The sequence below is a fragment of the Pyrus communis genome, chromosome 9 (assembly GCF_041283825.1).
Source record: "Pyrus communis isolate YQ-2024b chromosome 9, ASM4128382v1, whole genome shotgun sequence".
Taxonomy (NCBI): Eukaryota; Viridiplantae; Streptophyta; class Magnoliopsida; order Rosales; family Rosaceae; genus Pyrus; species Pyrus communis.
The window spans coordinates 6,853,227-6,865,232 of NC_142573.1; the positions used below are offsets into that span (position 1 = coordinate 6,853,227).

At 37.6% G+C, this 12,006-nt stretch overlaps 3 protein-coding genes across 8 annotated transcripts; 2 read left to right on the forward strand and 1 right to left on the reverse strand.

The window, feature by feature from the left end:
* The first annotated feature begins 73 nt into the window (after window positions 1-73).
* On the forward strand, window positions 74-1,919 carry LOC137740926 (mitochondrial pyruvate carrier 4-like). 5 transcript variants are annotated; one of them, XM_068480732.2, is made up of 5 exons: window positions 74-405; window positions 1,023-1,061; window positions 1,326-1,378; window positions 1,457-1,548; window positions 1,696-1,919. In XM_068480732.2, the coding sequence occupies exons 1-5, from the start codon at window positions 351-353 to the stop codon at window positions 1,745-1,747; spliced, it is 291 nt and encodes a 96-aa protein (XP_068336833.1). In that variant the 5' UTR covers window positions 74-350; the 3' UTR covers window positions 1,748-1,919. The 5 variants fall into 5 exon arrangements, with proteins under 5 accessions (XP_068336833.1, XP_088555751.1, XP_088555752.1 ...); XM_088699625.1 differs by having other exon boundaries at window positions 112-404; window positions 962-1,061; XM_068480734.2 differs by having other exon boundaries at window positions 163-405; window positions 1,475-1,548.
* A 1,062-nt stretch (window positions 1,920-2,981) lies between these two features.
* LOC137739450 (zinc metalloproteinase-like protein) lies at window positions 2,982-7,084 on the forward strand. The gene is made up of 11 exons (XM_068479020.2): window positions 2,982-3,120; window positions 3,498-3,746; window positions 4,072-4,278; window positions 4,369-4,449; window positions 4,590-4,676; window positions 4,774-4,869; window positions 5,029-5,082; window positions 5,178-6,121; window positions 6,373-6,421; window positions 6,526-6,565; window positions 6,743-7,084. Exons 2-11 carry the CDS (start codon window positions 3,504-3,506, stop codon window positions 6,886-6,888), a joined length of 1,947 nt encoding a protein of 648 aa, XP_068335121.2. The 5' UTR covers window positions 2,982-3,120; window positions 3,498-3,503; the 3' UTR covers window positions 6,889-7,084.
* A 179-nt stretch (window positions 7,085-7,263) lies between these two features.
* Window positions 7,264-11,258, reverse strand: LOC137739451 (protein-tyrosine-phosphatase IBR5). 2 transcript variants are annotated; one of them, XM_068479021.2, is made up of 6 exons: window positions 10,879-11,258; window positions 10,395-10,680; window positions 9,583-9,682; window positions 8,459-8,516; window positions 7,988-8,094; window positions 7,264-7,816 (listed from the first exon to the last, which is right to left on the reverse strand). In XM_068479021.2, exons 2-6 carry the CDS (start codon window positions 10,629-10,631, stop codon window positions 7,500-7,502), a joined length of 819 nt encoding a protein of 272 aa, XP_068335122.1. In that variant the 5' UTR covers window positions 10,632-10,680; window positions 10,879-11,258; the 3' UTR covers window positions 7,264-7,499. The 2 variants fall into 2 exon arrangements, with proteins under 2 accessions (XP_068335122.1, XP_068335124.1); XM_068479023.2 differs by having other exon boundaries at window positions 10,395-10,677; window positions 10,879-11,230.
* Window positions 11,259-12,006: the final 748 nt, after the last annotated feature.

Here is a 12,006-nt window from a genome sequence, read left to right on the forward strand (position 1 = left end):
ATATAACTATTTAAAGTATCACCTATAAGAAAAAACGTTAATCAACATTTAAGTAATAATTCAGTAATCAATAACCATATCATATGATTTACAAAATATGCTTTAAACAGATGATTTTTCTAGCATTATCCTTTAAAATATATTTTTTGTGGAATACCTTTGCTTAGATTTCTTTTTCTTGCACAAAATGCCTTTGCTTATATATTTATACAGTCACTTTATTTGAATTCAACCCCATATTATTGGAAGGACCACTATATAATGATTTCACATGTAAGTTCTTATCTTCTTCTTCCTCAGTTCTGCTGTATATTCAATCAGATCTCCAGAAGGGATCCGAGAATCATTTCATGGCAAATTCCAAGCTGCAAGCATTTTGGAACCACCCAGCTGGCCCCAAAACGAGTTTGTTTACTTACTCCATAAGTTTATACATGTTAATTTTCTGTTGGTTATTTACTTATATTGTTCTCAACTTCTCAATCGAATATTGTTGGTAGAGTTAATCTTAATCCGATAGGTTGTTCTTGATTAGCATCAAAGTTATCGAGATTAAACAACATATTATCGAGATTATTGATTTCTTAGATGAAAACTAAAATTTTACTGAAAATTGAGCAAATATCTGCCTTCAGAGTATTATGACATCATTAAGCCTTTTACTGATAATTTTGAGGATGAAACTCAATGATTTGATGGTAATGTAGGCTGTTTAGTTGTTTGTGTGGCGTTTGCCCGCTCTAATTTTGCTTTTTTGAGCTTGTGGATGTGTTGTCTTATTTAACTTGGTATGTTTTCAATTTTTGTCCGGTACCTAACTTCGATGTAAAGTTGAAGTTTATCTGATGATGAAGTTATTTCGTTTCATAAAAAATTAAAAACTCAATTAACACTATACCTTGGTACCTGATATACCATTTTCTCATATATTAAAAGGTTTGCTATTTGTTCTAATTTTACAATTCATTTCTGGGCCCCAACATTTAAATGGGGTCTAACCATTGCAAATATTCTTGACTCAGCAACACCACCAGAGAAACTATCCTATCCTCAGCAATCAGGTTGGCCATGACTCCCTAATTTGTTTGATGGCCTCCGTCTTCCCGGATTCTAACATACAGTCAGAGATATATTCTTTATTTTTTTATATATCTCATCACATGACTTAATCACTGTCACGTAATGAGAGTGTTGAGCGATATAAGAAGAAAGGAATATATCTCTGTATTGTCAGTTTTGCCGAAAAGTTAACTTACTGGTTGGTGATTATTTCATTAATTGATTACTGATAGAAACTTTTGGCGTCCACATTTGATGATCTCCAGTCCTTGCATGCAGTGGACTAATATGGACAAGATACGGCACAGTAATTATACCAGTAAGTGATTCTAAACCTCAAGTTATTAATTAATTACAGCAAATAAGTTTGAGATAGATTTTCACCTTCTCATGGTAGTCCATTTTGGTATTGCAGAAGAACTGGAATTTTGTGAGTGTCAATTTCGCCTTGTCTGTAACTGCCATGTATCAACTTTCGCGTAAAATCCAGTATGTTCATGTACCCTCATATTGAAAAATTATTATTAGCATTCCAAATTAATCGTTATAGCGCAATTAACTGCTCTCGTGTCTGTCTTATTTTGAGTGGCAAGTAATTACAATGAATTGACTATCACCAATTTTCATATTTTCCAGGCATGACTTGTCTATAAAAAACCAAGAAGTTGCTGTCGTAGAAGAAGAATGAATAAAACCTTAATTGCATAATAAACTTGGCGTGCTGATTTCGAGTTAAGCACACTCCGATTCAATCTTGTAACAATTACAGTAAAACATATTTGTTCTCATGGATTAACGTTGGATTATGCTTGAACCTCATGATTCAATTAAGGCTAATGAAAAATATGTTGCAGCATAAATTCTATTTATAAATGGCCACATCTTCATTCGGCACATTTACTGAGCGCGCTTAATTACTAGCCACTGAGAGAAGCCTAATTAGGCAGTAGAGAGTATTTATCCCCACACTCAAAGCCGAATCTCCGCTTGTGTAGCTTTGGACTTGCAGTAATGCAGGTACTAAAAATGGTTATATGCCTAGGGAAAACAATGTTCGTGTACTTTCCTCCAGTACATGTCCTGTGTTTGCAGATTTTGCTGCGTTGTAAGCTGTCTCGCAGCATGATCTGCCTATTACATAAACCTATTCCTGGAAACACGTAGATTTTGACTTAACTAGGGATGAATGAAACTTGCTATTTTGCATGTATAAGTTTATCTTACGATGCCGATCTCAAGCCCGAATAAGGAGGAGGGGAAGGGTGTCAAGTGGTCAACCCAACATTCTTTTTTTTTGTATGTCGAATTTTATGATGATCATGAAGAAGAAGATGACAACCTTCTCACTCAGATCATCCCGGTTTACCTTCTAAAGGTTAATGCTGCAAAAAATTAACTAAGTTAATAATTGTTTAACCGATCAATTAATGGTTTAAAGATGGCTAAACAATTTCGAATTTAGTTATGTTTTTTCATAGATAATTTTTAGAGGCTCGCCTAGAAAATAGATAGTTCAGATTATCGTACAATATTACAAGATGAGAAAGAGAGACAAGTTAAAAAAGTAAAATGAGAAGGTTCAAATGAGAAGGTTGTTAGCATCCTCCGAAAAAGACAACTTAATCATTCAATCGTTATATAAGAGTTAATGGATGGTTTAGTATTAAGGGCTACGCCTACGTCCCAACAAAATGCTCGAAAAATTGATCAAAACGAAAGAAAAGTATAGAAAGAAAATCTAGGAAATGTGTTAAGTCAACATGGTTGCATTGTACTAGCAACTGATGAACTTTCTCTTCTCAATAACCCTATGGCGATACGCCAGCACATACGTAACAGGCGGTCAACTACCCACTGCCGTTAATTTTAGCATATTTCCCAATCACAGACACTAGAATGCGCCGCCTCTTATCCTACGCTCCCGTTGCCTATATAAATACTTCAACGTCCAAATCATTTTACCTTCTTACGGCATATACATTTTCACCTGATATTTAGGACAAACGCGATTCTCAGAAAATCCGCTTCTCAAAAAAACCAGAGAGCTCGATCATAATCCGAGTAAGTCATCCCAATTCTCCATCTGGGTTACTTCAATTACGGATTATGCTTCCATAATCTCCACGATTAGTTCCAAAATCTATGTGCAATTCAATTAAATTCGTTCATTTCTGTGAAAACTGTGTGCCCGTTTATAAAATTTCTTAGCTTTGAGGTGGTTTTCGTTGAAATTTGATATTAATTGTATGTGGGTATTGTTGGGGTTTTTTTTCAGTGGATAAAGTTGAAAACTTGATGTGGGTTTTGTTTGTGATTTCAATAGTTTGATGATGGAACTGAAAAAATGATTATTTCTTTGAAAAGGCTGGTAATTTTGGTTTATTGGTAGTTGTGGATACATTATTACGTGTTAAAAGTTGAAATTTTTGGCTTTGTAGGATAACATGGAAGATCCACAAGTGGAGCACAATATTTGGGTCATATGGAGAGGTAAAAGGTTTAATGTGGAGATCAGTTCGGATGCTACTGTTAAGGATCTCGGGCATGAACTGCAAAAGTTAACGGATGTTAAAGCAGATACGATGAGGCTAATTATTCCGCAGTTCTCGGATAAAAGTTCAAAAATGTTGTCTCCCTTCTCTGATGAGCATCAGAACCTGAGTTTACAGGAAGCTTCCATCATTGAGGTATCGTATTTAGTTGGTGTTTGTGTATTCGGTTCATTTCTTCTGAATACTTAAATAGTTACCTAGATATTGCTACTGCTTTTGGAGTTTGGTTGTTCTACTTGTCTATAAGACGTGAACTGTCCTATCGGAAGTTTCATGTCAGCGACTTAGACGACAAGGAAACTTTAGCACCCTTCTAATTTCTGTTCAAGTTTCATTAATGAATATATGTGCAATGAATGTATTAAAGGGGATAAGATGGATGTGACTTTGATTGATTAAATTTCTATAACTGAACTTTCGGAGTTCTTGCATGCTAACTGATTGATTTGTTCTTTTTTAGGGGAAGTCCATCAGAATGATGGGAGTGTCTGAAAACGAGGTTGATGAGGTTTTACAAAGTGCAAAGGCAAACTTAAGGATAGCTGGATTTGATGAAGAGGAAAAGAGACTGAGGCAGCGGATGACAGGCAGGCCTCAGAGTCTGAAACTTCCGCAAGGACCTTATATCTTTTGTGAATTCCAGACACTTCAACTTCCAGGAATTGAGGTATTCTAACATTATATATGACCAAATTTATTGCTTTATCAATTTTTGATAGAGGCGTGGAACTTCAACTTTGTAGTTAAATGTCTGTAGTTGAACCCTCCGGCTTCAGAGGCGTTGAAAAGAATGCACATGCTTGCTGCAGATCCTGGAATTATTTCTGTCATGAACAAGGTACCATGGAATGCATATTCCCACACTCGTATAAACAGACTGTCCAGTATGCAGTGCATTTGCTCTGTATTGATAAATTGAATTCCCTTGTACTCAGATGCCACCGCTGATAATTTATCTTTGCATTGTTCTTTTTAAAGCATCGTTGGCGTGTGGGAATCATGACTGAAATGGCCCCTGTTGGTTATGTTGGCATAAGTCCCAAATGCATCCTCGGCTTCAATAAGGTAATCACTCTACACGTCATAATAAATTATGAAAATAGGAGAACAAGTATATTTTCTTTGCTTTACATTTCTTGGCGTCGCTTGCTTACTGTTGCAGAACCATGGAGAGGAGATATCTCTGCGTCTTCGAACAGATGACCTCAAGGGTTTCAGGAAATATGAAAGTATCAAGAAAACTCTTCTGCATGAACTTGTAAGCTATTTATAGTTATGTACTCTACATTTTCAGTGTGTGCGCGCATTTTTTGTTGGTACGTTATATGTCTGCAGAAGCTTTTTGTAGTATATGCATGATGACATTACACGGTGTTGCGGTTTTAGGGACCTTATACCGTTCTTCTATTTATTTCAGGCTCACATGGTATATTCTGAACATGATGCGAACTTTTATGCTTTGGATAAACAGGTAACAAATACAGTGGATGCATGTTCTTTTAAGTTTCCATGGTAATGTTCCAGTGTAGTTGCCTTCATTTTTAATTTAATATTATCTCTGTTTAGTTGAACCAAGAAGCTGAGAGTTTAGATTGGACGAGATCAACAAGTCACACACTGAGTGGAGTGCGGTACCCGGAACGGTATGAAGAAGACTTCATTGTTGGAGACAGAAGTAATTCTTCTCAGAAGCTTGGAGGAAATATATCCGATCGGCTGCCGAGCGCTCGTTCAGCTTCAGTGGTTGCTGCTTATCACCGTATGGCAACTGTTTCTCATGATAGTGTCTCTGTAGCACATGAAGAATCACATCCTGATGATTCCGGGTCAAATATGCAAAAAGAATCCAAACTTCAGAAGAACCCTGATATAGAGCCTGATCCTGATGCCCCGTCTGATAATCAGAACAAGTTTGAGCCCAGTCCTGATGATTCTCAGGGAACTAATGAATCATCCTCACAATTTACGGGAAGCGGGACCTTATTTGGAAAAGATTTCGGTGAGTCTATGATCTGTCAACCTGAGTTAGCGGGGACCGAGTCTCGTGAAGAACCAGATCCTGATAATATGGATATTAAGGAAAGCAGGGGTCAAGCAAGGAATAATGTGGATGAACCTGATCCTGATGACTTGGATGCAAAAGCAGATAATTTAGGATATGGTTCATTTGGAAATATTATAAGACCTAAACACGACAGTTCTTTGGTTACTGAAACCATCAAACATGAAGACAATCCAAGGAAGGCTTATTATGAACCTGATCCTGATGATTCTCAATCAAATGGAGTCACTCGGGCAGATCTTGATCCTGATACTAATTTGGTGCATCCACAGGATACATCCAGAATGCAGATTGATGAACCCGATCCAGATGATCAAGAGTTTCAGAGAATTCAAGACCCTGTTACAATTTTTTGTAAACGCTTGCAGGAGAACATTAAGATGCTGCAAGCTGAGGTTAATCCCACACAGGCTACCACAGTCCTCCAAACACTCTTTAAGATAATTAGGTACAGTAATCTAATTTGGTTAACTTCTTGCCTTTCTCCATACACGTAAAAAATTCTGGGCAGTGCATACCAGCTGGTTTTATCTTTTTAGAAACATCATGATAGGGTCGCGGTTATATTGAACTTGTTGCTCTGAAGCAATGTAGAACTCAGGTAGCACATGAAGTAGATAGAAATGCATTGTTGGGTCATCTGTAGACCTTTATGCATTGGGTTGTTGATTGTGGCTTATCCATACACTTTTTTTGTAGGAATGTGCTTGAACACCCAGGTGAGATGAAATACAGGAAACTTCGCAAGGTACGGACATTGTTACCATTAATAGTCTTTCATTAAATTTAGCTTGAACAGGTGGAGTTTCCTCTTAAATATTTCTCCTAATAGCCGATGGACATACATTGCAGGCGAACCCCGCAATCCAGAGGAATGTGGCAAACTACAAAGGTATGCAACTTCCCGTACATTTAGATTCTGTATTTATTGACGTGGCTTGGGAAAAACCTTAAATGGAACCCTGAAGGGTTGGATAATAATCACGGGACGGTCATGCTTGTACATCTAACGATCGAGCTTTTGTGATAACTGTTTTTGTTTTGCCCTTTTTCAATTTTGCCATAACAGCTGCCATGGAATTCCTTCTCCTGATTGGCTTCAACGAAAGCGTCGTGGATGAAGTTGGAAAGCAAGAGACTTATCTTGTGCTGAAGCGAGATGATCCGGGCTTATTATGGCTTGCCAAGTCCACCCTTGAGACATTTGTTTCCTAAAGACACATTTCCAAGCAAAGAGTCTGCAATGTCTGTGTGTGATCTCTACTGTATTGCGTTGCCTGTAATGCATGCTTGGCTGCACTTTTTGCCTTACATTGTAACATATCCGAGTAGAACATTGTTGAATATATGATTACTTGGCTTAAGATCATGTCAGGTCAACATTGTAAATAAAAATGGCTGTTTTAGACTCCGCCGCCGCTCGCTGCCGGTCCAACGCCCTCGTTTTAATTATAGTACGGCTGTTCCATTTTTAGATTCAAACGCCGCCCACCAACAGTTTTTGGTGAAGTAATACTTATGTTATTCGAAGAGGTCTCAAGTTCGAACTGCACTTGTGTTTAAAATAACATACCAAAAAAGAGGTGCATATACCGTAAGAAAACTTTTGTATTGGATCACGCGTTCATGGAAAAATATACCTTACAGAACTGAAACTAGAGACTGAAAAAGGAAGCCATCTTTTATCACCCTGTGAAATCTTATAAGCTAAAAAAGTATGAGCAGCCACTCCCACTTTACATCCAGATATTAATAAAACTCATCCGAGTCAGGATACTTTGCACCAACACTTTGATCCGCAAAAGGGGTTTAAGAAAACAGGAAACTCAAGAACTATCCATTGGAATATCACTGGGGTTTGAATTCTGCAGGTTTGCACTGAAAGCGCTTCCTGAGATGACATTTTGAGGCTGGCTGGCTCCGAATGTAAAGTCTTGAGGAGGAATGTCTATGGGAGGCCGGGCAAAAATGGAGGTAGCGCCAACATTGTTAAATGCAGGTAGGGGAACTGGATCATTGGCTCTTGGGAAGCCAAAGCTAAACGAAGGTGCAGCTGCCGGTGGGAAGGCTGGCAAGGTTGGGTGGCTACTGTCAGTTGATCCACAGATCTTTTCCTCGTACTCCTGCAGTTGACGGTAATTTGCTGCATCCATAAACACAAATGAATGTCAGAGATGTATAATTGTTCAGAACAAGTGACACTACCTTTATGCATGAATATTGCTAGGTAATATTCAGAAGGTTTGACAATCATGGAATTCCATTTGCTTTCTGCTCCTCCTAAGAAATGCTGCAACAAATCTTCATTGCATACCTTCACTTAATTCAACAGCAGGTCTCCGTTCTTTCACCCACTGGTAACTCGGTGCAAGTCTCCATCCCCTCGATTTCATCAAATAAGCTATTACAATAGCTGGAGACCTGTAAGAATCAACATAGTTATTATCTCAAAAGCAAAACAAAAAAAGATGATTTATCTTTCTTAAAAACCACTAGACTGGTGGTTTAGCAAATTATAAGGGTGGTGCCATTTACACACCCTTTGTTACCTTCCACACACCCCTCTAGCCATCAGATTGAATGAATTCAAGAAGATCAAAGGACAGAAATTAACAGGGGGGTGTGTGGAAGGTAAAAAAGGGTGTGTGGACTACACCGTATTAATTGCACAGGCTATGTGATGCACTATTTATGAAACACTCTATAGCTCATGTGTGTGCATGTCAGTGCACCGTTATGTACACTAGTAACTAAAAAGAAAAAAACATGATTTTCAGTAGTTCACCTATTTTTCCCAGACATGCAGTGCACTAAAACGCGAGCTTTGTCCCTTTCACATTGCTCTGCAAGATTAAGCACAGTTTCACTTCGTTCAGCAAGAAAATTAAGCAAACAATGCAAATTTTGAATTGCTAATTATACTAAGAATATCCAAGCTAGCATCGCAATTCTGAAATTCAATAGCGAAGCCATTCGCTAGTAAGTGTTAAAATTTTGAGGTCAGTTACAGTAATTAAATGCTATAAATACACTTGAATGATGTTTTGCGACCAAAAAACACAATAGATCAGCAACTGCAAAGCGTGGACTAGTTAATATTTGTATTAACTTAACCTAGTAGAGTGTGGTTCACGTGTCATATCTAAAATTGATCAATTTAAGATTACTAGAAAGAATTCTTCCAACAAATTATCAGAAAGGTAACAGACTGCCAGTACGAAAAAAGCCTGTCTCGTTATTCCAATCCTCCATAAGTCAAGATTGATTTATGGCCCTTTGTCCATATCTTGATTCTAATTCTCTATTGGGAAAGCTGACACAAACCTATAAGGTTGCAAATCCACTGAACCAGTGGAAGGTACCAGAATGCAAAAGGGGGCAATTAGGCAAATGCGAATCAAGAAACCATGCAGTGGCGTGCTATCATAATGATCAAAACATATCAAATTCAACCATCAATAATCTAATTACCAAAAATAAAAAAACTATCAATAATCCTATTCATTAAAAACCGATCCTTTTAGTTATGAAGATCCCGCATTGAATAACCCATCAACACAAATATTTTAATGTTTCCATAACCAAGTTTCAGTGGCTCCGTATATTCTTTGACCTAAATACTATGTCAGGAGGAAAATCTATAGAAAAACTAGGAACCAATTGAAGTTGTCAATGTACTCGGATAAAATGAAAGCGACAGTGAACAATATGTTAAATGTGTGCATGTCAGTTACTGATGTAAACAGTAGGTCCCCACAGCTATATATAAAGACTGAGTTTGATAGGGCAAATTTGTATTAGTGAAACATATTATGACAAATATCCAAAAATCAAAACCATACAACGAGCTGAAATCTAGAATACATTAAACAACATATGTGTCATTATGGTCACAAAGAAAGTACACACCTAAAAATTGATTTGCATCCTCAAATTGCAAAATTTTGTCATCTTGGAGGTAGTGATAAGTGAACGAATTCTTATAGAGATTTTGACAAGCAGGAACCGTCTGCACATAGAGGGAGAAAACATCACACAAGAACGTCAAGCCTTTGAATGTTGGAGACTGAATTGCTATTTCAACCAACACAACACAAGGTAAAAATCATTAAAATCAACCCAATGATCATAAATCAGTTGATGTCAAGTAGTGAACAACTAAGTCATTATCCAATATATATTCATAACCCTAGACACAGCCTTAATCCGCCTTTCTTACTTCTCATCTGGAATTATGAATCTTCTACTGCAGAGGAGTTACCCATCCCGATGACCACTAAGCAGCATATCCTTGAATGCTACTATTCGCTTCTTCATGTTCTGCTATCTATCTCAACAGCCAACCATTTCAATCTAATAGACAAGATAACTTTTGATCTCAACCATTCCATTTAACAAGGGATGATCTTGTAGCTATCTCATTGACTTCCCTATTATTTATATAAACAAAGCACTTCCGAATACTGCAAGTCCCCTCGCAGATATGATCAATCCCCTATCATATATAAGATTATAGCTTTAGTATCTCTTATCCATCCTAAATACAGTCTCCAAATGAAAGTCTAATTAGCACAACCAACATGCTAAAAACGATTTCGGCTACAAACATCGAACCATTGAACTAAACTGATTCATTCCAAAGAGAAAAACCGGACCAGAAACGCATTTTGTATCTACAATTCTATAACCAAGGCATAAAAATCAAAGATACAAAATATTACATTTAGAACACGAGAGATTCCCTGAGTCTTGAGAAGTTCAGAGCGAGAAGCGTTATCGTAGCTGCCCAAATAGAGAAACTCCGGCAAGATCTCAGACGGAAAAGCACTAACTTGGATCGAAGTTCTCTCAGCTACCGCCGGCATTCGATGGCCGCAGACCCCACAGACCTCGCCCTCTTCGTATTTGTGATAGTGCCCACAAACCCCACATGGGTTCTCCCTCTCCCTCTTCCTCATAGCCTAGTTGCAGCGAGATTTCGCACCGACCCAGATGAGAAAACGACTTCTAAATCACAAAACAAGCAAAACCCAGATCAAAAACCGGAGAAATCGAATTGGGTTCGTCAAAAATTGTGTCTCTTTTTTTTGTTTTTGGTCAATTCAAAATTTGCGTCTTTGATAAAAGCCTAAAGTGGGAAGGGAAAAAAAAAAAGAGCGAGATTTATAGAGAGAGATGGGTAGAAAGAGAAGTAGGAGGCGTTACAAGGAAGCGTCGATTTTATCAGATTGATGAAGGTTATTGAGCACTCGGATTCGTGTTTTGGCTTTTGGCTTTTGGCTTTTGGGCGTCTCTCACTGACAAAGCTGTCCTACTGCGGTGGGAGACAAAACAGTAGAAGAGAGAGAAAGCAAAGAGGAGATAGAGAGATTACTGCAGTACGTGTTTATCTTTATTGCATATATTAAATATCATTCCGTATTTATAATGGAAAGAGAAAGATGAGAGAGAGATTTTGGTTTTGGTGTGATTTTGTATGATGCTCTGCTTCTTCCTGGTTCTTGTTGAAGGCCGCGCAGAAAAGCCCAGATTTCCTTTTCTTCTGATCATTCAATCCACAGGAGGGATTATTTCCCCCAAAGCCTCACCCATATTAGTACGCATTCATGGTGTTCCTCTGGACCACGTACTCCGGATTCCTTTCATTAAATCCACTCAATCACTTAATGTGGATTCTTGAAATTTGATCCAACGGCTAAAATTATTTTAACTTTTAAAGGGACCTTCTATTTTTAGTCGTTTGATCAAATTTCAAGGATCCGAATTGTTTAATTGGATGAATTTGATGGAAGGGATATGAGAGGATCCCCTTCCTTGTTTAGGAGCCATTTACACTTTCCTCCAATTACATGATGACATGTGGATTGTTCTGTTCATGACTCATGATAACTTCTAGTGTTTTCGTTGTCTTTTGATTTTTTTTGACATTAACAACTCACAGTCTCACATGGATAATGGAGAAACTTACTTGGAATTAGATGTCCCGATAACGATATTTCAACTTAATCATGTATTTATTTGTGTTTGATTTCTTACATGATGACAAAACTTTATTCAACGCTTATTTTTACGCATGGTAGTAATTCTTTCACCGCGACATTCCAAGTGTATAAAGTACTTCCCCCGTAACAAAGTCAAAGTTAATTATTGTTCACGGTTTGACATTTACGTAATTGACCAAAGCTTTTCAAATATTCCAATGAGAAATAGTGGGTTCTCTCACTATCTCAAATTTGCTTTTTCCTTCTTTTGTTGCTTCTAAAGCTCTAGTGATGGTGGACTTTTTATCCCCACAAGCAAGCCCAGGTCCTCAAGTCCCCAATCCTTTAGCTG